Here is a 26,762-nt window from a genome sequence, read left to right on the forward strand (position 1 = left end):
ATCTTAATTGATCAATTCATTTTATAAGGTCTTTCAAATTTATATTTATGTGGATGAAACTGATACTTCGTATTTGTACTTAAAACAGGATGCCATGACTGAGAGTAAACAAAAAAATTGAATTTCTGCAGGTGGTGGAGCCGGTAAGGGGAAGCAAATTGAAATGTGAATTTGACCCAAAAAACAAAGTGGGTTGATAAAGGTATGCGTGCTACTTTTACCTTGTTGTTTCCTTTGTTCTTTCTGTTGGAAGTTTTGTATTTATTTTATATATACAGGTAAACCATATGCTGTACCATTATGATGTGTATCCTTATAACTAATGGTTTCATCTCACACACTCTTTGCGAAGATAATGATCCTTTGGATGTGTTGGTTATCGTGGAGGTTTGTGGCACTCTACCCTCATGGTCATAATACACATTTACACTTAAGTATATGAGGCATATAGTTTCTCCACAAATGCTAGTGCATAAGGCTATATGAAATGTTTCATAACTTTAAGTCTTAAGTCTCAAATAGAATTCAGATAAAATTCAGGCTGCAACCTTAATGCTCTTCTAATACAAGCTATTTTTCCTTGTATTGTCTTTTTATCATTTATAGTTGTCTCTTTATCATTCAGTACTGATGGCTTCTCTCAAGAAAATGTGTATTGATGTCCAGTTTATCTGAAACTCTTCCCAGAAGTATAAATCCATGTTTTTTGTCCAATAAGATATTGATGTTTTTTGTCCAATAAGGAGAACCAAATTTGATAAGGAAAAACATCAATGCAGATGTCCAGTTTATTTGAAACTCTTCCTTATCAAATTTGGTTCTCCTTATTGGACAAAAAACATCAATATCTTATTGGACAAAAAACATGGATTTATACTTCTGGGAAGAGTTTCAGATAAACTGGATATCAATGCACATTTTCATGAGAGAAACCATCAGTACATATACTCTATGAGATCAATGCCTGCCTCCTGCTTTGCATAAGATGCACCAAAACCAAAGGAGATGAAAGCACATACTAAGATGATGAGTAGGTGAAAATATATCTTAATTGTTTGTGCTGTAGAAGCAAAAAGTAAATGTACATTCTAGCGCAAAATACCATCCCATTAGTGATCTAACTGAGTCATGAAAATACTTATTTGCAAAAGTAGGGCATCAAATATTTTCTCTATATTGTACACTGGTGGGAGTCTTATGCACTAGGCTATCCTTTTCTAAAATATGAGAATGATAAGTGAATTGTGCATGACAAGCATTTAAAGATGTAGAGTGTCGGTTGGATCTAAGTTGGAGATTCAGTTGGCCATATATCTTTGCTTTGTGGATAGCATTTTACAAATAAGTTTATGTTTTAAGACTGTTAACAAATAGTGTTTTAAAACTCCTCAAAGTAACTGAACAATTATAAATGATAAAAAGACAATACAAGGGAAAATAGCATGTATTAGAAGAGCATTAAGGTTGCAGCCTGAATTTTATCTGAATTCTATTTGAGACTTAAGACTTAAAGTTATGAAACATTTCATATAGCCTTATGCACTAGTATTTGTGGAGAAACTATATGCCTCATATACGTAAATGTAAATGTGTATTATGACCATGAGGGTAGAGTGCCACAAACCTCCACAATAACCAATACATCCAAAGGATCATTATCTTCGCAAAGAGTGTGTGGGGTGAAACCATTAGTTATAAGGATCATTAACTTCCAACAGAAAGAACAAAGGAAACAATAAGGTAAAAGTAGCACGCATACCTTTATCAACCCACTTTGTTTTTTTGGGTCAAATTCACATTTCAATTTGCTTCCCCTTACCGGCTCCACCACCTGTAGAAATTCAATATTTTTGTTTACTCTCAGTCATGGCATCCTGTTTTAAGTACAAATACGAAGTATCCTTTTCATCCACATAAATATAAATTCGAAAGACCCTATAAAATGAATTGATCAATTAAGATATTATAAATCGTCAAAGAACCCAACAATTGAATATGTCAGCTAGGTTACACACAATTACTTTAATACCAAAACAACTTTACCAAGTTAATGTTCTAGCACCACATTGAAGTCCATTTATTAGTATCAAACCCTGTGATAGGACAGCTCATTATTGAAAAGTTTAGTGTACTTACACAGTTGAATATTATTGGCCAGGGCCTGCGAGCAAAATCCAAAGTCCAATTAAGAAAGGAATTAACAAAGAAAGAGATGAACACGCTATTACATGAAAATTTTTGTTAGGAGATTGAGTACCTATTTAATGATAATGCCAAGGATGTGCTGTAACAGACCTTGTAGGCATGGATGAAAGTATTCTTTCTTTGAGCGGGGTGGATCAGAAATTTGCATGTCAGAATCCTTTGCTGGTACTTCAGGAGGTGAAGCCATAATGAGAATCTGATAAACATACAATGAATTTTCAACATAAAGAATGTTCATCATCTCATCCTAAATATATAGTTTTTGGAACATCGAAGAATGTAGAATTTACTAACCATGAGTGAAATGCAAAAAAAAAAAATATATATTAAAACAAAAACATGCAAAAGAAATGTACTTTGAGACTTTTGCCACCCTAGCTTAACCATGGCTCATCGTCAAACTATATCCATAATGTATCACAGAAGACAATAGTTTGTCAATCAACAAGCTAATTAATCAACATAGAATTTGAGCCTCTTCTGCCCAGCTATTAATGTCTGAGGATTTATTTTCAGGTTGCACGTCATGCACATCATTAAAGCCATCAATAAGAATTATTATTACACAGAAAATAAAGTAACCATTATTATTATTGTGCCTGTCATTGCCCTCATCCGCATTAAATTAGGCCCAAAGGTATAAGTAGCCTGCCGGCATCATTTATCCATATGCAAAGGGCAGATATATGATGTGTTCATACCACACGATGTGGGTTCAAAATCTGCAAAGCCTATGCAAAATGCCATTGTTGTCGGCATAAAAAAAAATTAACGAAAATTATTAGGTTTATTTTCATTGATATGATTTGGTAGATAGAGCTCTATCAGAACAGATTGGGCAGATCAGTGACTTTCAAGGACAATATTATAACAGGAAACAGCAACGCTATCACATCTCTAAGATCTTAAAGCCAGTCATGAGATCCGAAGAAATAAAGCAGCAAAACTTCATCCAACTTTACTTTGTGCACATGTGGAACAAATGCGGGACAAACACAGCACAACTGACTTGGACTTATGATGACTTCTTATACAAGCTATTTTCCCTTGTATTGTCTCTATCATTTATAGTTGTTCAGTTACTTTGAGGAGTCTTAAAACACTATTTGTTAACAATCTTAAAACATAAACTTATTTGTAAAATGTTATCCACAAAGTAAAGATATATGGCCAACTGAATCTCCAACTTAGATCCAGCCGACACTCTACATCTTTAAATGCTTCTCATGCACAATTCACTGATCATTCTCATATTTTAGAAAAGAATAGCCTAGTGCATAAGACTCCCACCAGTGTACAATATAGAGAAAATATTTGATGTCCTACTTTTGCAAATAAGTGTTTTCATGACTCAGTTAGATCATTAATAGGATGGTATTTTGCGCTAGAATGTATATTTACTTTTGCTTCTACAGCACAAACAATTAAGATATATTTTCACCATACTCATCATCTTAGTATGTGCTTTCATCTCCTTGTTTTGGCGCATCTTATGCAAAGCAGGAGACAGGCATTGATCTCATTGAGTATGTACTGATGGTTTCTCTCATGAAAATGTGCATTGATGTTCAGTTTATCTGAAACTCTTCTCAGAAGTATAAATCCATGTTTTTTATCCAATAAGATATTGATGTTTTTCACTTATCAAATTTGGTTCTCCTTGAACATAGAAAATCAGATAAGGAAAAAGTAAAGAGGGAATCTACCTGCCTGAATCTTCAGCTCAGAAAGCAATACAGCACTCCATGTAAGTATTATCATTTTTGTCATCATTTCTTTATTTCTTCAGCTTGCTACCTACTTAATCTCATTCATATTTACTATTTGCATATAGTTTCTCTCCTTTTGATCTCTGAAGTATAATTGCAGGGACATTTATGCTACTTTGTTGAAAACTGAGGCAGAAAGCATTTTGAGTAGTGATTGATTGGTACTGCAGCAATTGGTCTTCGTTTGTTCTCTTCTTTACAAAGTGAAATTATATATGTAGTAAGATTTTTAAATTCTGAAAATTTTGCACGATTTTCTCAAGTAGATACATATACAGGAAATTTTTATGTTCTGAAGGATCTCTTTTATACAAATATCCCTTCAGATATACATGCTAATGGCAAATATTACATATCTCTTGGGCAGGATAGCCAATAATGGTGTATCGAAGTGCGCAGTCAAATGTTGCTTGTTGTTTAATGTGATTGCCAGCACTGGCTGCTTTATTAATAGCATATGGAACTTCCTCCCTCATGTGATTGTAAATGCCGGAAGTAGTTTGGATTTTCTCCCATCACCAAGAACCACATATAATATCAGAGACAACGATGTTCTATCAATGTGATGGATGATCAAAGATACAATTGTTGAATGCATGGCAGGAGTCTAATGGTGATATGTTCTCTTCCTGCCGTGGCACCTCAGCTATTGGTGAAAAGACCAGTGACCATGAAGCAGAAACATGCAATATCTAACATTTCAGGTTGTGTACTCGGCATTTATCTTGACATAATCGTAACTGAGATCACAACCCCAAGCCTTTCCGCATCCCTGGCCATTCCCTGTTATAGAGCATGAACAAAGGCATCAAACGTTTACACAAAAAGGAACAAGAATAGAAAGCCATGTTCTTCACATGACACGGGTAATTATACTGGATAAGATGCTGCAATGTGACTATGTATTATTAAGCACAGAAATTGCATTTGACACAAATCAAAAGAGTATAAACGTTTTCTTCCTATTTTTTTATATAACAGCAAGGATTGAAATTTTATACTGTAATAAAATTTTGAAATTCGCTCGGTACAATATTGTACTGTATACTGAACGATATATATATATATATATATATATATATATATATATATATATATATATATATATGTTGAGCGCAGGTGCAATCGTCTCATTGCCTTTTTTTTGACACATGGGGAGAAGAAACCGTTTCTTTCTCCCCATGCAAAAAAGGGCGATGAGGCAATGTCGTCGATTGCCTCGTTGCCTCGTTTCTTCTACTTGTGTGGGAAGAAGAAACGCCACCTCGACAATGCTCAGTTTCTTCTCCTCGCGACGTCACCGAGGACTCAAGTCGTCGATGACACCGAGGCCTTGTCGCCTCAGACAAGAAGGAAGAGCGATGCCGGATCTCTAGGTTCACTTCTCTCTCTTCTTTCTTCTCCCTTGGTTAATACCACCCGGTAGCGAGCGATGACGATCAATTTGGGATGGTAACGGAGCAGAAACAACCCTAATTGACGGTACTGCCCGGTAGCGGATGGTCAGCGTACTGGTCTGCTGGCGGATCAATACGTACCCCGAGACAAGCGGTATTATTTGAAATTAAAATCCTTGGATAGCGGTAACAAACTAGATTCTTATCCGATGGTTAACATTATACAGTATACAAGTGCATGTGCTGTGCAAGTGACCGTATACTTTTAATGAAGTCTCGTGCAAGAATGAACAAAAGAAAGTTGCAGCTTAAATTGTTCTACGTTAGTCAACTAAAACTTACCGACAGATACATGAATTTTAACAGTTCCGTGGGATTCGCCAGCCAGCCTAAGATACTTGCTAGCCAAAGCCCTGTAACATTTAATAAGTATCAATCAATACAAGAGTTACAATATTATACATTATAAAAATGGAAAATAAAATATTTCTTTCCCAGATGGCATATGTTGAATAAACGGTAAAATCCACCTCCACTGGAGGTACATATATGTTATGTATTGTACAAACTATACTGTATGCCTTGCAAATGCTAGACAGCTAAGCATAATATTTCGAGACATTTAGTTAAAAGCAAGCAGATGATAACATGGAGCAAGAGATTACAAGCAATAGGTGAACAGATGCCAATATAATCATGATCATGATAAACAACATTTCTAAGCAAATCAGGTATTATGCAATTTATGATGCATCATCTGAAAAAAATTTAGGTATCTTAAAGTTTTATGGTGCTTATGGATATAGGATTTCTCTAAGCATCATTTTGTACAAACTCTTATACTGGCTGGGCTATAAATGCTTTTTTGCTCTGGAAAAAGGTTGTGCTATCGCCAAGATATAATTATGATTGCAGTAAATCTGTTCCGCAATAGAGATGGAAGACAACTCTTGACCTGTCAAATGGCAGTGGCTGACCATCTCTCATGAGTGGAATATCTCCAAGTGATATGTGAAGTTCATTTGGATTGAAACGAATGCCCGCATAACCAACAGCACATGCAATACGTCCCCAGTTTGGATCTCTTCCATATATAGCAGCCTGCAGGCATCACTAAATCCGAGTTATTGTTGTGGCAAGTTAAGATAGTAACACAATAACCAGTAAAAATTGATGAAACAATGTAGAATTGTTTTTTATCATTCTCTGTCAACAGTCAACACGGTGCTGGACAACAAATAATTTGACAAAAAAGACTACCGTACTTTGACAAGTGAAGAAGATGCCACAGAGTGGGCTATCTTTGCTGCTTCTGCCTCTTCACCCGCACCAGTAACAGTAACCTAAAATCATGAAAGACGATTCATAGGCATCGACTATTTCATCCTTTATACTGAAAAATATCATAAGAAGAAAGTTGACGTTATAAAATAAAATCCATCAAATTTAAATAACAGCATATGTTAAAACTTTAACCAGCTGAACTTCAATTAGTTATGCAGTAAGTTGAAACTTTACTTCATCTGCTCAGGCCGTGTTTAGGATCTCATGCATAAAATATATATTGATTTATGACAAAGGAAGAAAAGAAAATTTTGCTTCATCATATGAAACCTCAATCAAGCATGTTGCGCCCTCCCCATCCCAAGCTATTGATTTTGCAAGACCTTGCATGACCTGGAATGAAACAAGAATTTACAATTCATAACTACAATAATAGATTCCTATACTGTATACAACCAATTTAAATTACCAGCATCCATAAACAAAAGGTATAATATAGTGGTCATTCCATGAGCAGAGAATCTGGGTTTAAATTATTGTTTGAACAACAACATATTTATGTAAAACAATCATAAGAAAACTGTGAATTTTAAAATTTCTTTAAAATTTCTTCATTATTCCCAACAAATTTGTGCATATGAAACACAAGTTTGATTGTTTAGGATGAACAATATTTTGTTGTCCTCAAATTGAGTTAAAAGTACAATCAGCAGATCCATCTTTTGGGTATCTCATACAGTCCAAAAGAATTTGCAGTAAGAACACTGAAAAAGCTTAAGAATTGTAATGATCTTATATCATTACGTCCACAGTAAGATACTATTTCATATTTTTTAGTTCAAATGAAGTTGCTAAAAGAATCATCAATTCAGTGCCCATTTTCTATAACAGCTATACAGGATAAATCAAATAACAACTCTCAATTTCAGATGAATAAATGTAAAGCAATAACACAAATGAAAGACAAAAACATAACAGTATCCAAAATGAATACATATTCTTCTAGAATTTAAGTTCAATATCAGTTTTGGCAACATATTGAACTGATATGGTACCAGCATACTAGTCAGTTTACCTTACTGTGACACCTGATAACACTAGAAGAAAAGTCCATAAGAAAATAACTCTCAGTATTTATCATCCAGTCGTCGTCCTGTACTGGGCAGTATTTTTTTTTCAATTTTTTTTCTTTGAGTACTGGATAGTACACGTCAATATACCATTTAGTATCTAGGTAGTTAGGCACTATATCAATCAGACTGATTATCAAAACCATTGAGATTTAGATTATTGGTTAACAGTAGATTACCAAGAGTACAACCACAAATCAAGTTAGTAATTTTTTCCACTTGTTACGCATTAAGTTATTTTCAATTATAAGATATCCTTACCATCTCAACAATATTATATTACAAAAGTGGTATTGTTCCAGTCCTATTTAATTACTAAGATAAAAAATGATTCCATAAAAATAGACATTCCATGAAACTTTACACTCTGTGACTAGAGTAAGTCTACTCAGGTTGTTGTTTGGTGGGGCTTATTTGATGGTAGAAGAAGATCCATGCAGTCAACCCAAAAGACTTGGTGCATTATAGCTTCTATAATTCTAGTCACAAACTCCCACCTCATTGAACTTTTAGCAAACTGTGTAATATAATCATTATGAGTGAAATTGGTTAAAGCTATTACACATATTAACACAAGATCAATGTGAAGTCAATGAAAAACAAAATTATTGCAGCTAGAGTCTAGAGATATAGCAGAAGTGTCATGCATAGCACTGCTTTTGGGATTCTCAAGCTTTCATGAGATGGTAATTATATTGTGACCAGAGGATTCTACATATACAGAGAACTACAACATAATTCCACAAAACAGGTTATCATAATGAAATTTTCAGAAAAGAACAAGGTAAATAGGAAAAATGGCATGTCTTATGTTCTGTAATCCAAAATCTTTATCATATAAAAATATATTAATCAACAATTTTCAGATAGTTGTGATGCATATTTAAACAAAACTGAATGTTAGTAGTTTGGTGGTAATCCCCTATCTATTAGAAATACAAACACAAAGTAGACTCAACATGTCTGATAAAAATGAAAGATTAAAAGCCAGGCCATTAGAAAATTACATACAGCATCCAGACACGCTTGAAGTTGAAGAGCCTCATTGCTATTAAGAGAAGAAATACAATTTGACCTGGATAATCCACTGGCCAAAGCAAGAACACAATCATTTGTACTTGTATCTCCATCGACCTTGAAAGATTGAATGTGAACTGAGTTAGGCTATAAAGAAAGTTCAATACACATGGCATCTCTGTGAGATGCCGAGATAACAAGGAAAAGGTAAGTAAAAAATTGCAGATTACTCATTCCATCATGACTTCAGTTCAAGATCTAGAGAATAATTGCATAAAATGAAACAGTTATCAGACAGTACCAAGATACTGTACTTACCATTAATCATTGGTTACATGAGAAACAATTTGTTGCACATGGATTCATATTCACATACTACACAATCATGAAAACTAAAAGTTCAATTTGAAAGGCTGCTAGCCCCCAAAGATTCTCTTAAAGTTGACAAGTAACAAGAAAATAGTAACTTAATGACTTACGGTGATTTGGTTAAAACTTCTATTAACGGATGTGCGCACCATGTCTCTCCAAATACCACTAGTGACCAAAGCATCAGTTGTTATAACCTAAAATATCACAAAGTAAACAACAAGAAATGAACGCACTTCTATGATTTGATTGCAGCATGTTTGCATGTATACAAGTGAGGAGAAATTACATACACCAAGCATTGTGGCCATGTTTGGGTTAATCATTCCTGAACCTTTTGCCATTCCACCAACTCTTATAGGAATTCCTCCAACCTTATACCATCCAGAAAAGCAAATAGCTAATTACCAACACATTTATCAAACTGAAACTAAGTCAATCAAATCATGGAACTACTTTATAGCTAGACAAAATCTAATAACTGAAGCAATCAAAACTTCAAACCTTTGTTTCAACAGCTACACTCTTGCTTACAAGGTCAGTTGTAGTAATGGCAACAGCTGCAGAGTCGGCCCTGCAAAAACAGAGAAATGATAGAGCAATACTAACAAGAAACGTAAATTTCTTATAACAGAAATAGATAAAGATCTAAATAAACTAATCATGTAGTAAAACCAATTTATTCCACTTGCAAGATTGATTTCTTACATGCTTGTTTAAAACATTGCCATAATCTTTTAGAATTAAGATCTAAATATCTGCTTATCAGGATGAGAATATCTTTTATAAGCATGTCTATAGTTCACATTTCCTATAATAATCATTTACAAGAAAACTTGAGATTCGATAGAATAAAAACTTGTATATCCTGCTTTTCAAAGCAATTGATCAATATTGAGTGTAATTAACATGCCACTTTTAAACCACACTTTTCAGGATACCCAGGATGCTTTGATGGATAAAACATTGTAAGAACACATCAATACCATGTAGCTAGAACAATATCGACAAACTTCATCATGGTTAGACTGTCCATTGGCACAAAGTCATTGATATAAGAACGTATTTTCATCTTACTATTTACAGGCTTGTAGTAAATCACACATCCACGCATCTGATATGGGAACACATATCTTTCTAATGAGAAAAGAGAATTCATTATAAAAAGGAAATATAAGAATATAGTGGTCGCCAAACAAGTGCCATGGTTAGAAGTATGTTATTCAATCAAATGCAAAATTTATAATGACAAGTACCCCTCAACAGTTGATGATAGTGAAGCAACAAGTCTTGGAAGCGAATTAACAAGAGCTTCCTGCACAAACATAACCAAGTATGAACCAGAAGGAAGAAAGTTTTGCAGAAGAAGATTCTCAGAAGACTTTAAAAGAAGGAAATATGTCTCCACTAGTATTTACAACATGATCTAGGTACCAAATTGCAGGTTATGTTTACCTTCTTTATCCGATGACCAATAACACCTGTGGACTGAAGCAAGACATCCTCTGACCTAATGTGAAGGAGCTGTATTAACAGAGTAAGAAAATCAAAGCCATGTATAAATATTTTGGACCAAAAGCTAAAAGTCCGAAAATTAGAAAGAACCTCAGCAAGAGCATTTGCACATTCTATGGTGTCCTGGTAGCCTGCATCTCCCTATAATGTACAAAGAATCAGTTAGCATCACAAATCTCAACTGATTAACGAACAATCATATTTACTGAGAAATGCATATTTCGACAAAGCTGATAAATGTACTTACTGTAGCAGCATTTGCTTGACCAGCATTAATTAATACAGCACGTGCCTAAACACAAAATAAAGCTCTATGCTCAAATGACTCCATGTACGGACTTGTTTGACAAACTCAAAAAAGCCAATTTAACCTTCATTTGAAGAAGAAAAGTGTCATAATGAGAAAGAAAACTTTTTACAGACCGTAGTTGAGGTGTCCAGGACATTTCTGCAATAGATAACTGGCGCGGCTGCAACAATGTTGGTAGTAAAAGTTCCTGGAGATAGAAAAAAAATTGGTTTTCATCATTCTATCATTGGTAAGAGTACATTTTCTTGTTTAGATATGTTAGATCATTAAGAGTACACTATAGCACCTAGGAATAGTGACATCACAAATATAGCATGGCTGGCAATCATAATAACAGTGAATTCCTTTTACTAAATAATATTTGCTGGTTATCTTCAGTCTAATAAAATTTTATGTCAAGTACCTATGCTATGATGGAATAAGTAAACTCACCAGCAGCAACTGCATCAACTTCACATGTCACCAAAGATAAATCAGGTTTATCTCCTTTTGCCCTCAGCCCACCATATATGCCTGCAGCTTTAAACCCTTTTGGTGCTGTAACACCACCTGGTATCTATGAGATAGTGACAGTGACAGTAAGAAATCTTATGATATGTATCTAAAATGCTTTTTACTTTTGCATACTACTATCTCTAAAAATTGAAGCTTAAAAGTAGAAAAAGGTATATGTGATGCTGATGTTAACCAGCAAGCAGCATCTAAGTACCATGAACTTTATTTGTCAAGCTCAATTTATACACAGAGAAACATCGACCTTCTAGGTGCAGGCTATTAACAACTACAACTAAAGATATAATTACAGCATACAGGAGAGATGAGTAAGAAACTCTGGAAAATTTTGGAGAAAGTTGCACTAACAAAAAGACTGGGGAGCAACCACCTTCTTGAAAGAAAGTTTTGGATCATGGAGTTCTGTATTTCATTTAATGGCTGATATATTTTGGTTTTCTATTTTCCAAATAAGCATTTTACTATGCCGTTACCAAGTTGATTTTTAATGAAATCAATTGGTGTTCATCCTGTCACACAGATGCTCAGAGAGAAATTAGATTGATTGGATGGTCAAGGCAGAAAGGGATGATAAAAGGTTATTCTTGCTATTGGGCTGGTAATTTCCTTCAGAAGAGTCATCCTATTCTACACGAAGATGGTATCAGGATTGCAAGACAACCTATTACATATCTATATCTTATCTTCTCCTTTAAATCTCCCCTTTATCCCAACCCTTCAATTCCTTTCTTTTCTGACTTTTTCTTTTCTTCCACTATAGCCACCAACCTACTAGACTAGCAGGTCCTCTAGTTCGATCTGCATCAACAGAGTGTTGGAATTTTGGAGATTGATGCGGATACATACAGCCTTTTCGGTGTGTTTTCTGAAGCTATGTGCCCTAAGTCACACGTTGAAAGGCTCAATTACACCATTCTATCGTGAGCCCTTTTTCTCTTCATATCATGGTCTCATTATCAACATGGCAGATTCACAACAGAATCTGCCAAATCCAATCTCAAAACCCTCAATAACAGTTCTTGGATATCAACTGAGATCAGCTTCATCCAACAATCCATTTGGTCATGCCTATTCCAGATACTCTGAGACCAATCCTGATCAATGTCCATCTGATCATATTAATTCCGAATTGGGATATACCCTCACAAATTTCTAGCATTTAAATAAGAAAGGTAAAAGGAAACTATAATTTAATTTAGCAATCTGCTTATTCATAAGTTCAAAAATCTATATCCTATGATAGTTGGAACTTCGGCTTTATTGTTTTTGTTGAACTTGTAATAATAATCAAGTGACCATGGTTTCGAGAGAGATTTTACCACTATACTTGTCCTTAACATCATATCCGTAATAGATTAAGATATCTTCTGTTATTCATGTCAAGTGCTCAGAGATAATCTGCTTTTTATATAGCACACGCAGCATAAAACTTTATATGTCCTAAACGGGATTTGTCGACGACAGGGAATACAGGGCACAGCAGACGATAATCGCATTGCCACACACGGAACCGGTCATTTCTCTACGGGCATCGAAGTACAGCTATCAAAATTTTAGGGCGAGAGAAAGGAAATGACCTGCGTCCACGGTCCCTCGGGAAGAAAAATCGGAGCCGCGGGGATATAGCTCGACGCCGTAACGGTCTCCGGAGAGATGGTGGCGGAAACTCGAAGCCGATGCCAAGGAGCTGCGTGGGTTCCACAAACCTGTAGGGTCGCACACCCACGCGCTCAAGAGATAGGCGAGAGATGCTGAGGAATGAAGAGAGATGAAATGACCTTAACGCGATGGAAGCGAGACGCCGGCAGCGAGAGCGGGTGGTTTAGAGCAAGAGCCATCGCCGGAAGATTACCCTTGAGTCTTTCGTTTCTTGGTCCGGGCGGCGCAAGTGAAATCTGTTTCCCAAGTGGAGTTTGGAGACCGGGAGTGATGAGTGGGTTTCAGAGGGCGCGATTAGGTTGGAGCTGCGCGATTAGTTATTCACGATCGTAGGGGACCGAATGAGGGGTAATCATAGATTAACCCCTCAAGTTAATTATGATTAATATTTTTGATTTTTATATTTAAAAAAATAGTTTTGGGATATCTGTATTGGTTCACTTTTCTGGAGTTTGACTCTACTGTGGCAATTTTCTATCAATCTCTTATTAATGTTAGAAGTTGTCACCTCTAGAGTTGACATCTTCTGCTACATTTGTATAGTAAAAATTGTAACTAAAAACACATATGAAACATAATAATCATAGTGGTAATTTTTATACAGTAAAAATTATTGATGAGCAGGTTGGAAAGAGGGGCGACGAGCGAGCAAGTACATGGGTAAGCGATAAGCGAGTCGGCACAATGGACAAGTGACATGTGGGTAGGTGTGACGGACGAGCGATAGTCAAGCAAATACAGGGAGGGGGGGTGAGCGAGTGTGGCGAGTGATAGGTGCGACAAGCGAGCAAAATCAACAAATACAATGAGCGACGGGTGATACGAAGAGAAAATGAAAGTTTATGTATAATTAATAATTTAAAATAAAAATTATATTTTTATTCTTCATTCGTATTATTTTTGTACGTGACAATATATTTACTTTTTTTCGTTGAGAAAGTTAATGATGTAAAGAAAATCAAGATTAAATATTTGACTGACTCAATATTACTTTTAAAAATATAGATATTAGAATACTAATCATGATTAACTATAGGGAATAGTATATAATTATCCCTTGTTTCCAATGTAACTGTTAGCTAAAGATTTTAATTATATATATATATATATATATATAGTTTCGATTGATGGTGAATAACTATGAAACTATGTATGTGTTATGTGTTATGCTGGCATGTTGTGTCCATTTGATACATTAGTAGTTCAAGTAGAATCTACATATTGACTTCTAATTGGTAATGGATGGCTTAAATATATCTTAAGCTTATTGATAATGGATTTGTTTTTCAAGCTTAATAGTAGAGAACATTATTGCTAATTAAAAAAAAGGACATTACATATCAAATCATATTAGTTTGTCGTGATTTTTTATTTATACAACTTCAATAAAGAAAATGTTTGTATTTCGTCATTGATAATTATATGAGTTTCATAAACATTTTAATAGTACATGATAGGATGTATTTTGGCCCTAGATGAATCTCCAACAAGCATTGTAAACTAACAATCGCGAACGCAACACCGTACTGACACGGACTTAGCTGGTTTTGCCTAAGTCGTGCGGCACCCTTGCGCGTCCGTCCGCAAAGGTCAGCCTCCCCGAAGCCTCCCATTGTCCCTTAGGACCAACAAAAGAGAGAACGGGTTAAAGAGAACGCCTCAAACGGGATCCACAAGCAAACATGTCCGAAAAACACTTCATAGACAAAGCAAATTACAAACAGACTTTACAAGCTCTGAACAGTGGCACAACAAAGGGTAAAATGGTCCATTACAGACCGAAAAGCTCTCGCACGTGTCTACATGACACAACCTTTATTTACAAGCCTAAAGAGGCCACCAACCCAACTAAAATGGGACTTATAAGCCTTCGGCTGCCCCTTTACATTCTGTACAAGGCATGAACATGCCAAACGACACGGACATACATAAGCATTACATCAAACACCTTGTTTAGAAGTTTGTCCGTGACATTCTCCCCCACTTATCCCTTCGACGTCCTCGTCGAAGCCTTTGTGAACACTGCAATTCTTCACCTTTGCTGAGTCTTCGATCTTCTGCTTTAGCTGCAATGCGCCTCCTGGCTCCCAGCTGCTCTCCGCTGCTGTTTCTGAGTAGTCGAACCTTTGATCCGCCATGCTGCTTCAACTCACCAATGACTCTTGACTCTGGTGTGGGGTTGGCTGAGTTGTGTTGATCATTGTTGATTCTTACGGATCCCCCAAATGAAGGAAAAAGACCATCCTTACTACGCCAGTCTCTCAAAATTTCCACATGCTGCTTGAACTGGGTGGATGCTTGTTGGAGCTTTAACGAGCATCGCCTCGCAAACTTCTGAAGTTTTGGGTCCTTCCTCCACAAAATCTGCTCATTGACTCTTTTTTCAGTTAGTTGTCACATCCAAGTAGGTTCGCATCACTTCCGCTTTCGATTGGCATTTCGTTGGGAAATGAGGCGGACAATCTACTCTCAGTAGCACTGATCACCGTTGGTGAGGATTTGACAACTATTGTCTTCCATTATCTTCGAAGGGTCTTTTGAACTTGTGCAGAGCTCCTCTGCTAGATAGATAAGAGAACTGGGGTACTCGGTTTCGCCCATTCTCTTAAGAGTTGAGAAGGCAAAGGTTACTTGACTTCGCCCGCCTCCTCGAGGTTGTACTTCATGCATCGAGCTGGTTACTGGTCTTCGCCTGCTCTTTGCTCACACTTCTGAAGCACTTGAAGTGTTTGCACTCCTTGCGTTGAGTTAGCTACTGTGATTCACCTTCTCAATGCCATTGAACTTCTGGAATGCAGGAAGTTTTCACCCCAACTTGGAGTAATTCTCTGATAGATGAGGTCGCCTCTGGGATTGTACCGTCTTCTCCATCAACCCTGCCGCCTACTACACTGAGTAGCAAAGGTACAGCACCGCGTACTGCTTGCTTCGTTCCTTGGTCGTGCACTCTTGCATGACCCGAAGTCCTTCACTTACGGCTATCTTGATGAGAAACTTGTTGACACCGGTCTTACGAAGTTTCTTGGCCTCTGCCCTTCAGCCTTGTCTCGGTACTTGGAGATTGCCTCTGCATGCTCCACCTCCTCGGCCCCTTTCACGACCAAGCACTCTCCCTCCGTGAGAGCAAGGGATCAATGACTTTCACGAAAGTCCCGCCTCTACGGTACCATGGCGCTGCCATGCCCATGGCGCTACTATCCGTCGCCTCGCCTCTGAATCCCTTTTCTTCACAATCAGTAGATATGTCTCTGTGATACTCCTCTGAGTCCACCTCCATTCTCACTGATTGCTTGATTTTGGGTAGCTAAGTCCCTCTGGACTTGTCGTCGCTTCCTCGCCCCTTTCGACCTCCTGCTTCAACACCTCTGTGTTCTCCAAGCAGTCTGTTTGTTCGATGGAAAGACAGACTGCAACTCCCATGCATGGCCTCTACCATCACATTGTAGGGTTTGCACCGATTCTGTTCTCCTTAGCTTCCTTGGTAGCAACGTTCGCTTACTCGACCTTGTCCTCTGACTTGTCGGGCTCCCTTAAGCGAATATGAGCTCTGGAGCAGTCCAACTCTCCAGCTGCTTCGATCATACCTCTGCATGATCAAGTCCCTCTCATGGGACTCACTGGTACTTGCATTCGAACTTTTCCCTTGGTGGAACCCAGCCCCCATATGCTGATGACCAAGGTTTTCATCCGATGCAAAATTCGGTGCACGCCCGGAAGACCCGCCTGTGCGGTACCATGGCCTTCACTCCTTGAATCCATAGCCCTTCTTGCCGTCGTGTTGTTCACCAAAGCGGAGCTCCCAGTAGCTCCCGATCATACCTCCATATGATCTAGTCCCTCCCGGGACTCTATCGTGTGTATCGCATTGCCACGAACTGTCCCACCACGATCCGCTGCACCATGTCGCCTCCTGGTGACATCTCCATTGCATTCTGATCCTTGTGGAATAAACTCGAATTGTGAACCCTCCATGTGTGGCCTCTGCCAATACATCGCAGGGTCTCCTCCACCTTCGATTTTGTTCGCTCCTTTGGCAATCGACCTTCATCCACCCACTCTTGGGTCACACCTAGATGAAGCACCGCTCTAGGACAGTCCGTCGCCTAGAAGCTCCCGAAGTCCACCGACTTCGCTGTAAATTGTGCACCATTGCCTGGATCCTGGGCCTCTGCCCCTACCAGCACAATCTCCGCTGCGCACCGCTTCCTTCATAGCAACTCGAATGGCAACACTATGGCATATTCTTCAAGAGTACCCGCCTCTGCATCCTCTTGCCCCGTGCTAAGGCCTTCTGAACTCAATTTCGCCTCCGCAAATTGAGTCGCCTTAGTTCCTCCATCAAATGCTCCTCCGAGATAAGGTGCATGTGCCCCGAAGCTCCCTTCGTCTTTGGCACCATGCAAGATGAGTCTGCTCCGTCAGAATGAAGGACCCATGGAACAACATGATCTTACTCTTGCCTCTGCAAGAGTTCATGTCCTTGACCTCTGTCTAAGGAAAGCACTGTGCCTCTGCTCCATGTTCCAACTTCTATGCTAGCTCCCTTCAAGCGGCTTGAGTACTTCGCCAAGTTACCCCCAAGTTGCTCCACTCCTCGTTTTTTTTGCATTGAGTTGATGGTGGCCCTCACGCCCACCATTCCACGGGTCAGCCCTCCCTTGAGTCCGATCTCCATATCGACTCTAAGTGTGCCTTCATTTAAGTTGCTTCAGGTCGCTCCCCCACTTGATCTCGCAATGCATCCACCCATGCATTCTCTCGAGCGATATCATGTGACAACTCCTCGCTGCTTGCTCGGTCCATTGAGCTTCGTGGAGTTGTTGTTTGTGAGGTACTCCTCCTCAACATGTGAAGTCCGTCTCACATGATTCTCCCTCTGGAGAGCCGAGACTTATCCCTCCTGGATAACTGTCCCGTTGGAGCAACATCTCTCTTCGTTTCGGAGACCACCATCCCCTTGGACTACTCCGATCTGCTAAACAAACTGTGCATTGTTCTGCCTCTTGCAAACGCACTTGCTAGATTGCGCCTCCACGTCAATACAGCCACCGCTGCACCCCTCCAGGCCTAGCAACATGCTGAACTCGTTGCACACTTCAGCCTCCTCCGGACGTATCCTTCGCATGCCGAAGAGAAAGTTTCAATGCTCCATGGCGCCGAGTCTCGGTCGCCTTGGGATGGCCACGAACAATCCATCGTCCGCATACAAGCCCATGCATGAGTACCGAATTCTTCGAGTTAGCAATTCCCCTCACCTCTGTGAGCTTTGCACAACTCTTTCGGTCGCTGAGCAACTCATTCCACTTTGCATGGTCTCGTCCTTTTGCCAAGCGCCTCGCTTGCCTTGAGCACCATCAAGTAAAGTTGTCAACGTTGAGCCGTAGCTCAAACTCAGCCATCCCAACCTTTGTGCGCTCCAGATTCTTCCAAGCTTGCCTGTTCTCGTGGTGCCTCTTGCGCGAAGGGTTGGCCATTCCTCTGAATGCCAATCTCAGATGCCCGCTCCTCTGAGCGACTCTTTTCCCTACATCTCCATGCCCATTTTCCCTCAAACGGTCGCGCATGTGCTGACTGCCCTCAACGCAGCCCCGCTAGGTCCCCCACGTTTGCATGTCAAGTGTTTCTATGAGTGCTTGTCCCGCTCTGATACCATATGACACGGACTTAGCTGGTTTTGCCTAAGTCGTGCGGCACCCTTGCGCGTCCGTCCGCAAAGGTCAGCCTCCCCGAAGCCTCCCATTGTCCCTTAGGACCAACAAAAGAGAGAACGGGTTAAAGAGAACGCCTCAAACGGGATCCACAAGCAAACATGTCCGAAAAACACTTCATAGACAAAGCAAATTACAAACAGACTTTACAAGCTCTGAACAGTGGCACAACAAAGGGTAAAATGGTCCATTACAGACCGAAAAGCTCTCGCACGTGTCTACATGACACAACCTTTATTTACAAGCCTAAAGAGGCCACCAACCCAACTAAAATGGGACTTATAAGCCTTCGGCTGCCCCTTTACATTCTGTACAAGGCATGAACATGCCAAACGACACGGACATACATAAGCATTACATCAAACACCTTGTTTAGAAGTTTGTCCGTGACAGTACGTCACCAGAACTGTGGAGTGCATGCTACGTCAAGCTTCAACTGTGCAACCTGACCACCCCAAGAGCTTGGGGTGGTGTCGTCTATTATTAGGGCAGTGCCGTCTGACGCTGCTCAAGCACCTCCGAAGACACTATCTCATCAAAGGGGTTGTCCCGCCCCCACGAAAGTCAATGGCCATGTCAAACCAGGGCCCAACCAACTCCCGCATGCAGGTATAAATACCCTCGGCCCGATCCCAAGAGGGGGGGGGGGGGAGGGAAGGGAATCAGAACCAATCTAACTTGCTCGTCGGAGGGGCCAAAGTCGGGAGTCATCTAACGAATGTCGTTTTGCAGGGAGGCGATCGCCATCAAGCTGCGAGTGTCTTCATCCCAAAGTCGTCACCCAATACGTAGAGAAGGGTGGCCCAGCGGTTCGGGACCCGACTAGCGCCAACCCGCACCTCCCATCTTAAGGAGACGCCCACGTCACGAGGAAGATCGCCAACTATCCCGGGGACGAGAGGACGCATCTCGCCATAAACAATGCTCGGGTTGATTGGCTTTGGAGTGCTGACCTCCAACGAGGACCCGACTAATCTTACCACCTCAACCCTCGCCCGAGATGCTCCAGGGGCGCAGCCACCTCATCAACCTACTTATCCCGTCAAAAGTTCTCGATGTCGGCAAGTGGGCCTAACCATGCTGACTCATCAGCCACTGTACTTTTGTTCATTAACCGTACAAAAATGAAAACTTTAAGAGTTTGAAAAATGTTGCACATATAAATTAGGTTTATCGACAAATATGCAGTGTAGATTTAAGAAGTATACGTATGCATATATATATATATATTTATAGGGGTGTTATATATATATATATATATATATATATATATATATATATATATATCTTTTTTGGTCACTGGCGTCGCTTCAGAGGAATACGAAACGATACACTCCGTTAAAAAATAAGCAGGTATTTACCGCGCGCGACGTCGTTGCCTGACGGCGTGGGTTAGGTAGAAACGTGGCATAATGTAATTGGCCAGACCTTGCTTTGCGTGGGCGCCTCTTGTGACGGTCGTCAATGATCCATCATTCCCCCAGACGAAAAAGGAAGGAATACTATCACCCCACCACCACTCTCCTTTCCTTTCCTCCCCTCCTCTCTCTGCCTCTTCGCCACCTCCGATCTTCAATCCCCATTTCTTGAGCCTTAAATTTTCCCCACCGATCTCTTTGCTCGGACCGCCGTCGCCCACAAAATGGTACGTTCTTACCGCTCTCCTCGATGCCAGTTTTTTCCCGTCCCTTCTTGTTTACCGATCAAGAAAATTCCGGTCTTAATGAATCGACCAGTGGTTGATTGTATAATAGTTCTGTGTTTCGCGAAATCTGTGTATGGTTTTGTGGAATTCTGTTTGATGGTCAGTTGTGTGTTTGATTCCGTGAGGCTAGGGTTTGTGCGTGCGTCTGATGTGATGCATGTCTGATTTGTGTCGATTTGATTGTTGGAAGTCCGATCGTTGTGTCCGATCTTGGTGATGCGTGGATCGTTGTTCTGTTTCACTTATCGTCCCATCTCGCGCTGTTCTTCGTTGGTTCTGCTTATGCCGATGGAAAGGTTGGGCCAATTGTGCTTTGGTCTTCGTGACGATCGGTGATGGATGGAGTGGATTCTGTTTTATGGTAGGATTTGATTGCAGTGATGCAAGGCTTGATTTTGTTTACTTGATCTCTCTATTTATATACACACGTATAATTCTGAACTGGTGGGGATTGGGACTGTCTTTTCCATCCTTTTTTAGCTCTTACTTTTGTCATCATAATATAGATCGATTTATGGCATGTTTTATTGATCTGACTCGGTGTCATGAATTTATAATGCTTATGCTGCTAATATATTGCTTGTGGCATGTTTCCTAGTAAATCTAGTTTCAATGTATTGTCTCAACCAGATCAAGATTTGCTTGTTGATCATGGTATCTGCATTTGTGGGTGTAACTTGTTATGTTGTGAAATGGCAGGCTAATGCTGCATCAGGAATGGCAGTGAACGATGACTGCAAGTTGAAGTTCTTGGAGTTGAAGGCAAAGCGAACTTACCGTTTCATAGTCTTTAAGATCGATGAGAAGCTGAAGCAGGTCATCGTGGAGACGCTTGGCGAACCCAATTTGACATACGATGATTTTACCGCCAGTCTTCCTGCAAATGAATGCAGATATGCAATTTATGATTTCGACTTTGTGACCGAGGAGAATTGCCAGAAAAGCAAGATCTTTTTTATTGCGTGGTAAAGTTACCTTTGTCTCTACTCTACATTGTTTAAGATCCATCTAATTCATAGATAATGACTTCCAATTATTTTCCCTTGTTTGGTATGAAGGTCCCCTGACACATCAAGAGTGAGAAGCAAGATGCTCTATGCGAGCTCCAAGGACAGGTTCAAGAGAGAGCTGGATGGCATTCAGGTTGAATTGCAAGCAACTGATCCTACTGAGATGGGCCTTGATGTTATAAGAGGCCGTGCCAATTGAGTGTGCCTATGCACCTCTCGCTTGTGTGGTCGAGTTGTTCTTCTGTGGTTGTTCGCTTTCACTGGAATGTTCATAGTTTCGTGGAACAGTCAGTTCCCTAGATATTGTGTGGGCTTATGGTTCAAGTTACCAAATAGAACCTATATGAGGCATCTTCCTTCTTCAGTATCTCTTGTGATTTCATTGATGGGATTGGTTTCTCTTCACTGATGTCTACAAGCTAATGGCAAGCAACAATTTGTGGGGTAGTAGGCGATAATTGTAGCTATTTCAATTATCTTCCCATGGATGCTTGACCCCAATTGATGTTCTCTGTCGCGCTGATTGCAGATTAATTATGTTGAAGTTTCCAGTCTTACTGTTTTTATATCTGCATCACTAATCTTTGTTTCTGTTTATTTTACTTGTGGGTCATCAGTTCTTGTAGCAAATTTGCTGGCAAACTTGTTACCAAGGAGACAACTATTAAGTATTTTGGGTCATCTTTCCTCTGTTTATATCCACAATTCTGTGGATTAATTTCTTGGGGAACTTTAGCTGAAGAATTGTTTCAAGCTGATCAAAGCAATGTGCAAATCTTCTTCGTGGCTCATCAAGTGATATATCTACGTTGTTGTATTTAGTATCTCTTACTGGTATATTTTGGCATCTTAGGATTCAGCTTCTTCATTGGTAGTATACGTTTCGAGCTTCTGTGTGTGTGTTTTGTGTGCCATTTGAAGGAAGCCCTTTGAGTTAATTCCATAAGCAATGGCTTCTTGAAGTGCACAAGCATTGGTCGTCACCATGTACGTGAAGCAATTTACCTCTTAAGGGCTGTACTTCCACACGAATATGACAACTAGGATTTTGCTCGGCGTGTTTTGTTAACCCTCCGAGAACTCACTGGCATTTTAGGCACTCGATGATTTTGTGGGCGATATTTCTTGAAGTGGTGCACGAAATGTATATATTTTAGCTTTTGTAGTTGACCGAAAAATCGTCTTTTAAAAAAAATATAAATATTAAATTAAAGAAGAGAATGGCGTCGCCCGGACTCGAACCGGAGACCTTCAGTGTGTTAGACTGACGTGATAACCAACTACACCACGACACCAGTTTGTTTTGGTTTTGTCATTCCTATATTAGTAAGTTTAAACTATTCTATGTCTCCTCCCCTCGAAACCCTATTCCTCATCGTCGCCGCCGCCTCTAATTGATTACAACCATCTCTTCACCCCCAAACCCTTTCGCCTATCGACTCCAAAATTCTCCCGCCCTTCTCCGAGGTGTTCGCCTCACGATCGTTCGGTGATGTCGAGCGCACTGGATATGTCCCTCGACGACATCATTAAGAACAACAAACAATCGGCGCCCGGGGGGCGTGGACGGGGCCGTGGCTCCGGTGCCGGCCCCGCCCGCCGCGTCCCTAACAGATCGGCGAACCGATCCGCCCCTTACTCTGTCGGGAAGGTATGCGATTAGGGTTTCCTCCGGCGCTCCGAACTTGATCCCGGCCGATCCGATCGAATCGCCTCCTCCGGTTTTCTCACTTGATCTCCGATCCCAGGCTCCGGACTCGGCGTGGCAGCATGACATGTTCGCGGCTCAGATGGGCGGTGTTCCTGCTCCAGCGGCTAGGGCGTCTTCCATAGAGACCGGCACCAAGCTGTATATTTCGAACTTGGAATATGGGGTTTCGAACGAGGACATCAAGGTGAGGACCCTTTCCTCCCTTTTATCGTTTTGCGGACATCTGGGTTTTGGTTGTTTGATCAGAATTTTGATGTATTGTCTTTAGCAACATGGGATCCATAGATGTTGTCTTTTTTTTTTTCTTTTTGTTTGTCACCCAGAAAGATTTCTGTATTTGTCGTGTAATAGATTTCATTATTTTCTAGCAAGGTGTATGAATCCGTTGATTCTACAACAGAAGTTATATCGTGGTTTGATTGACCTCGTGTTGGTGTGTTACAATATAGGCCCTCTTTTAGACCAATTTAACTACTTAATTTGTATTCGATGAAGGGATAACATCTTAGAACCCAAAGGTTGGAATAGATAGCATCATGTTGAAGGAAAAAGTTCAGATAGAGGTAGACAGAACATGATGATTAGAAAACTAGATTATTGCATATACATGATTTGTTGAATCACTGAGGCTCAGACCCTATTTTTCTATTTGTTTTAACCATAGTCTACCTAGACACCGTGTTTCTCCAACCAAAATTGCAGTCTTTCTTCCAACAAAATATTCACATCTTTTCGTGTGCATGATCATGTTTGATGTGATATCTTGGTTTTCAGATGCAAATTCTCTTCATAATTTTTTTGGTCCCATTTACTTCATAGTTAGGATGAGGATCTATAATGGTAAGCAAGAAAAAAAAAAGGAAATTTGATAATTTGATTTGTCTAAGAAGAGTTCTATGTGTACTTCATCTGCAATTCTGTTTATTAGTGACCACATACTTTGGACATGTTTATTAGGATATCCTGTTTAATCTAAGAGCTTGCTTTGTGGAAAATAAACTACTGTGTGCGTGACAGCAGAGTAAATGTCCGATGTTCGGTTGTAAGAATGCTCCATATCTTTAATTTTGCTTATTAAGTTCACTTGCTCTTTTTTCCTAGTTTTACTGTCGTGGTTAATTGGTTATGGGCCTTTCTTTATGATGTTATGTTTTATTTGTTCCAGGAGCTTTTTTCAGAGGTGGGTGATCTGAAGCGCTATTCAATAAATTATGATAGAAGCGGAAGATCTAAGGTAGTCCTTCAGCTTGACAGTAGTTCTTTAGTTTCAACGTGGTAGTCTCTTCTCATGTTTGGAATAAACAATTCAAGGGAACGGCTGAAGTGGTATTTGCAAGGCGGGCCGATGCTTTAGCTGCTGTAAAGAGATACAACAATGTGCTGCTTGATGGAAAGCCAATGAAAATAGAAATTATTGGAATGAATATCTCAACACCAGCTGCTGTGCCTCAGTTATCTAATGGCACTTTTGGGAATTCTAATGGTGCTTCCAAAAGGTTTGCTATACTCTTCAGCGTCTCAGATTTAATTTGATCTCTTATTTGATCAAGCCTTGTTATTTGCAAATATTATATATATATATATATGTATATGTATATGTATATGTATATATGTGTATATATATATATATATATATATATATATATATATATATATATATGAAATATGTTTAATCAATTTATTTTATCTTGTGCATTTCTTTCCTAAAAAGTTGTGGATTTTATAGACAAGTTCCGAGCTGATCATGTTAGCACAATCACCAATATATGATCACAATACACAAGATTGCATATGCCACCATTACTGTTTTATTTTTTTTAGCTTAATGAGTTTTATATACTTCAATACAACCATTGTTGTTTTGTCGTCATCACATGTGGACTACTCTGTAGGATTCTTGCTCCAGTGAAACTCTATGCCATCCCATCCTATCCCTTTCTTTTTCTAGTATGTAATGAGGAAGGTGTATATTAATGAGTAATTTTAATGCATGATTTAGATAAAACTGTGAATGGTGAACTTTATTGTTTAATCATCATACATGAAATCTCATGAATCCAAATTGCCGTTGTATAGGGCATGTGCTTTTTGACAGATATCAACCAAGTCATCTTTCTAAACTTTAAAATTCAGAAAATGTGTGATCATCTTGAAATTTGCAGCTATTTTGCAGTGCCAGAGGAGCTATTTTTCAAAGAAATTATAACTTAGGATTGTTCACCAAACTCCACATAAATATCAGATATAGTGTATTTACTCGAGTATCTTGGTTTGTTCCCTTATACAAATTCTAATTTGAGCTGATATTTCCTAATGTTAGTGGTTCCTGTATGAATGCCACACCTATCTAGTGATTTTTTTATTTAAAGTAACTCAAGCTAAATGCTTTATTTATCATCGTATATCTGGGTTTCTATTTTAGTTAGCATGACTTTTCTTAACTTGCTTTGGCATTGCAGCACTGGGCCAGGAAGGGGTTCTGCAGGATGGCCACGAAGTGGTGGCCGTGGAAGGGGGAGGGACCGTGGACGAGGTAGAGGTCGTGGTGAACCAGTATCTGCTGCAGCACTTGATGCTGAGTTGGACAAATACCATGCAGAAGCAATGCAAACCAACTGAGTGGTCCTAATAGGCTTCTTTAGTTTATAATTGTTGCTTGCTTGCGTGATAGGGCTTGCTAGTTTATTGTTCCGTAAACACGCATAATGTAGGAAGGGAAGATGATACTGTTAAAGTACCGACTGGGTTTGAGGGCTTTCATTTTCTTACTATTATCGCACTTGATTTCAACGTGCTACTGGATTAAAGTGAACATCTGGTGTCTGGCTTGGTGATTATTTTTATTTGGTCAGTCAAACTTCTTTCTCTTCAATCTCATTGTGATACGAGCTACTGGAGTTGGACTTTCCAAGAGGAACCCGCATCACAGACGCTCGGGCGGTCATGAGTTATGTAGCCTGCACAACATGAAGGTATCTTCTTGTTTGCATATGCATATTAGTTGCTGAACAAGCTTCCTTTTTCATATTGTGCTTTCTTGTTCAATAATGCTCTCTTTTGCTTTTTGGGCAGGCTGATCTCATGGATCCTTTCATTGGTGAGATAGACTTATATGCCTGCAACTTATTCTGGAAATTTTGTGGTATGTGAGGTTCCTTTGTTCAACACGACAGTTTGTTTGATTTGTTGTTCCGCCGGTTGTTATAATGCTGTTACCATACATGGTGCTGCACTGGGCTCTCTGTGAAACATCAGTTAGGAGAAGCTTGCTGCTTGCGGAAGTACTCACTTTGTGGTGCCCAGGAGACCTTTTTTTGGGGATGAATGACCAATTATTCTTTCTTGTAGGTGTCCAATGTTGATCTAATTTTGCATCGAATACCATTTTATTAAAAGATAGCTGCTGCTTAAAGTTTAGCCCATTTTTGGATTGTTCACAACTGAGATTCTCCCTACTCAG

At 39.4% G+C, this 26,762-nt stretch overlaps 3 protein-coding genes, 2 long non-coding RNA genes and 1 other non-coding gene across 6 annotated transcripts; 4 read left to right on the plus strand and 2 right to left on the minus strand.

The window, feature by feature from the left end:
* The first annotated feature begins 782 nt into the window (after window positions 1–782).
* On the plus strand, window positions 783–4,353 carry LOC135624792 (uncharacterized). The gene is made up of 2 exons (XR_010491792.1): window positions 783–3,952; window positions 4,075–4,353. It is a non-coding gene; the product is annotated as an uncharacterized LOC135624792 (long non-coding RNA).
* Window positions 4,354–4,451: 98 nt separating this feature from the next.
* Window positions 4,452–13,514, minus strand: LOC135624789 (arginine biosynthesis bifunctional protein ArgJ, chloroplastic-like). The gene is made up of 17 exons (XM_065128738.1): window positions 13,288–13,514; window positions 13,087–13,215; window positions 11,429–11,552; window positions 11,110–11,183; window positions 10,934–10,978; window positions 10,777–10,827; window positions 10,627–10,695; window positions 10,428–10,486; window positions 9,676–9,745; window positions 9,465–9,545; window positions 9,282–9,368; window positions 8,797–8,919; window positions 6,986–7,048; window positions 6,637–6,714; window positions 6,327–6,472; window positions 5,714–5,784; window positions 4,452–4,757 (listed from the first exon to the last, which is right to left on the minus strand). The coding sequence occupies exons 1-17, from the start codon at window positions 13,345–13,347 to the stop codon at window positions 4,675–4,677; spliced, it is 1,413 nt and encodes a 470-aa protein (XP_064984810.1). The 5' UTR covers window positions 13,348–13,514; the 3' UTR covers window positions 4,452–4,674.
* A 6,825-nt stretch (window positions 13,515–20,339) lies between these two features.
* On the plus strand, window positions 20,340–22,157 carry LOC135624793 (actin-depolymerizing factor 7-like). Its single transcript, XM_065128740.1, has 3 exons — window positions 20,340–20,521; window positions 21,281–21,546; window positions 21,640–22,157. Exons 1-3 carry the CDS (start codon window positions 20,519–20,521, stop codon window positions 21,788–21,790), a joined length of 420 nt encoding a protein of 139 aa, XP_064984812.1. The 5' UTR covers window positions 20,340–20,518; the 3' UTR covers window positions 21,791–22,157.
* Window positions 22,158–22,812: 655 nt separating this feature from the next.
* TRNAV-AAC (transfer RNA valine (anticodon AAC)) lies at window positions 22,813–22,886 on the minus strand. Its single transcript has one exon. It is a non-coding gene; the product is annotated as a tRNA-Val (tRNA).
* Window positions 22,887–22,945: 59 nt separating this feature from the next.
* Window positions 22,946–26,114, plus strand: LOC135624795 (THO complex subunit 4A-like). The gene is made up of 5 exons (XM_065128742.1): window positions 22,946–23,242; window positions 23,340–23,486; window positions 24,468–24,536; window positions 24,614–24,798; window positions 25,762–26,114. The coding sequence occupies exons 1-5, from the start codon at window positions 23,084–23,086 to the stop codon at window positions 25,919–25,921; spliced, it is 720 nt and encodes a 239-aa protein (XP_064984814.1). The 5' UTR covers window positions 22,946–23,083; the 3' UTR covers window positions 25,922–26,114.
* A 20-nt stretch (window positions 26,115–26,134) lies between these two features.
* Window positions 26,135–26,724, plus strand: LOC135624796 (uncharacterized). The gene is made up of 2 exons (XR_010491794.1): window positions 26,135–26,274; window positions 26,375–26,724. It is a non-coding gene; the product is annotated as an uncharacterized LOC135624796 (long non-coding RNA).
* Window positions 26,725–26,762: the final 38 nt, after the last annotated feature.

The sequence above is a fragment of the Musa acuminata genome, chromosome BXJ2-10 (assembly GCF_036884655.1).
Source record: "Musa acuminata AAA Group cultivar baxijiao chromosome BXJ2-10, Cavendish_Baxijiao_AAA, whole genome shotgun sequence".
Lineage (NCBI taxonomy): Eukaryota > Viridiplantae > Streptophyta > Magnoliopsida > Zingiberales > Musaceae > Musa > Musa acuminata.

Excerpts from the sequence above, each read along its gene's own strand:
- LOC135624789 (XM_065128738.1), bottom strand. The coding sequence starts at position 13,347 with ATGGCTCTTGCTCTAAACCACCCGCTCTCGCTGCCGGCGTCTCGCTTC. Across the intron at positions 11,553-13,086 it reads CCGAGGGACCGTGGACGCAG|ATACCAGGTGGTGTTACAGC; the intron begins GTCATTTCCTTT and ends ACTATCTCATAG. Across the intron at positions 4,758-5,713 it reads TAAAATTCATGTATCTGTCG|GGAATGGCCAGGGATGCGGA; the intron begins GTAAGTTTTAGT and ends GCTCTATAACAG.
- LOC135624793 (XM_065128740.1), top strand. Across the intron at positions 21,547-21,639 it reads AAGATCTTTTTTATTGCGTG|GTCCCCTGACACATCAAGAG; the intron begins GTAAAGTTACCT and ends TTTGGTATGAAG.
- LOC135624795 (XM_065128742.1), top strand. The coding sequence starts at position 23,084 with ATGTCGAGCGCACTGGATATGTCCCTCGACGACATCATTAAGAACAAC. Across the intron at positions 23,243-23,339 it reads CCCCTTACTCTGTCGGGAAG|GCTCCGGACTCGGCGTGGCA; the intron begins GTATGCGATTAG and ends CTCCGATCCCAG. Across the intron at positions 23,487-24,467 it reads TTTCGAACGAGGACATCAAG|GAGCTTTTTTCAGAGGTGGG; the intron begins GTGAGGACCCTT and ends TATTTGTTCCAG.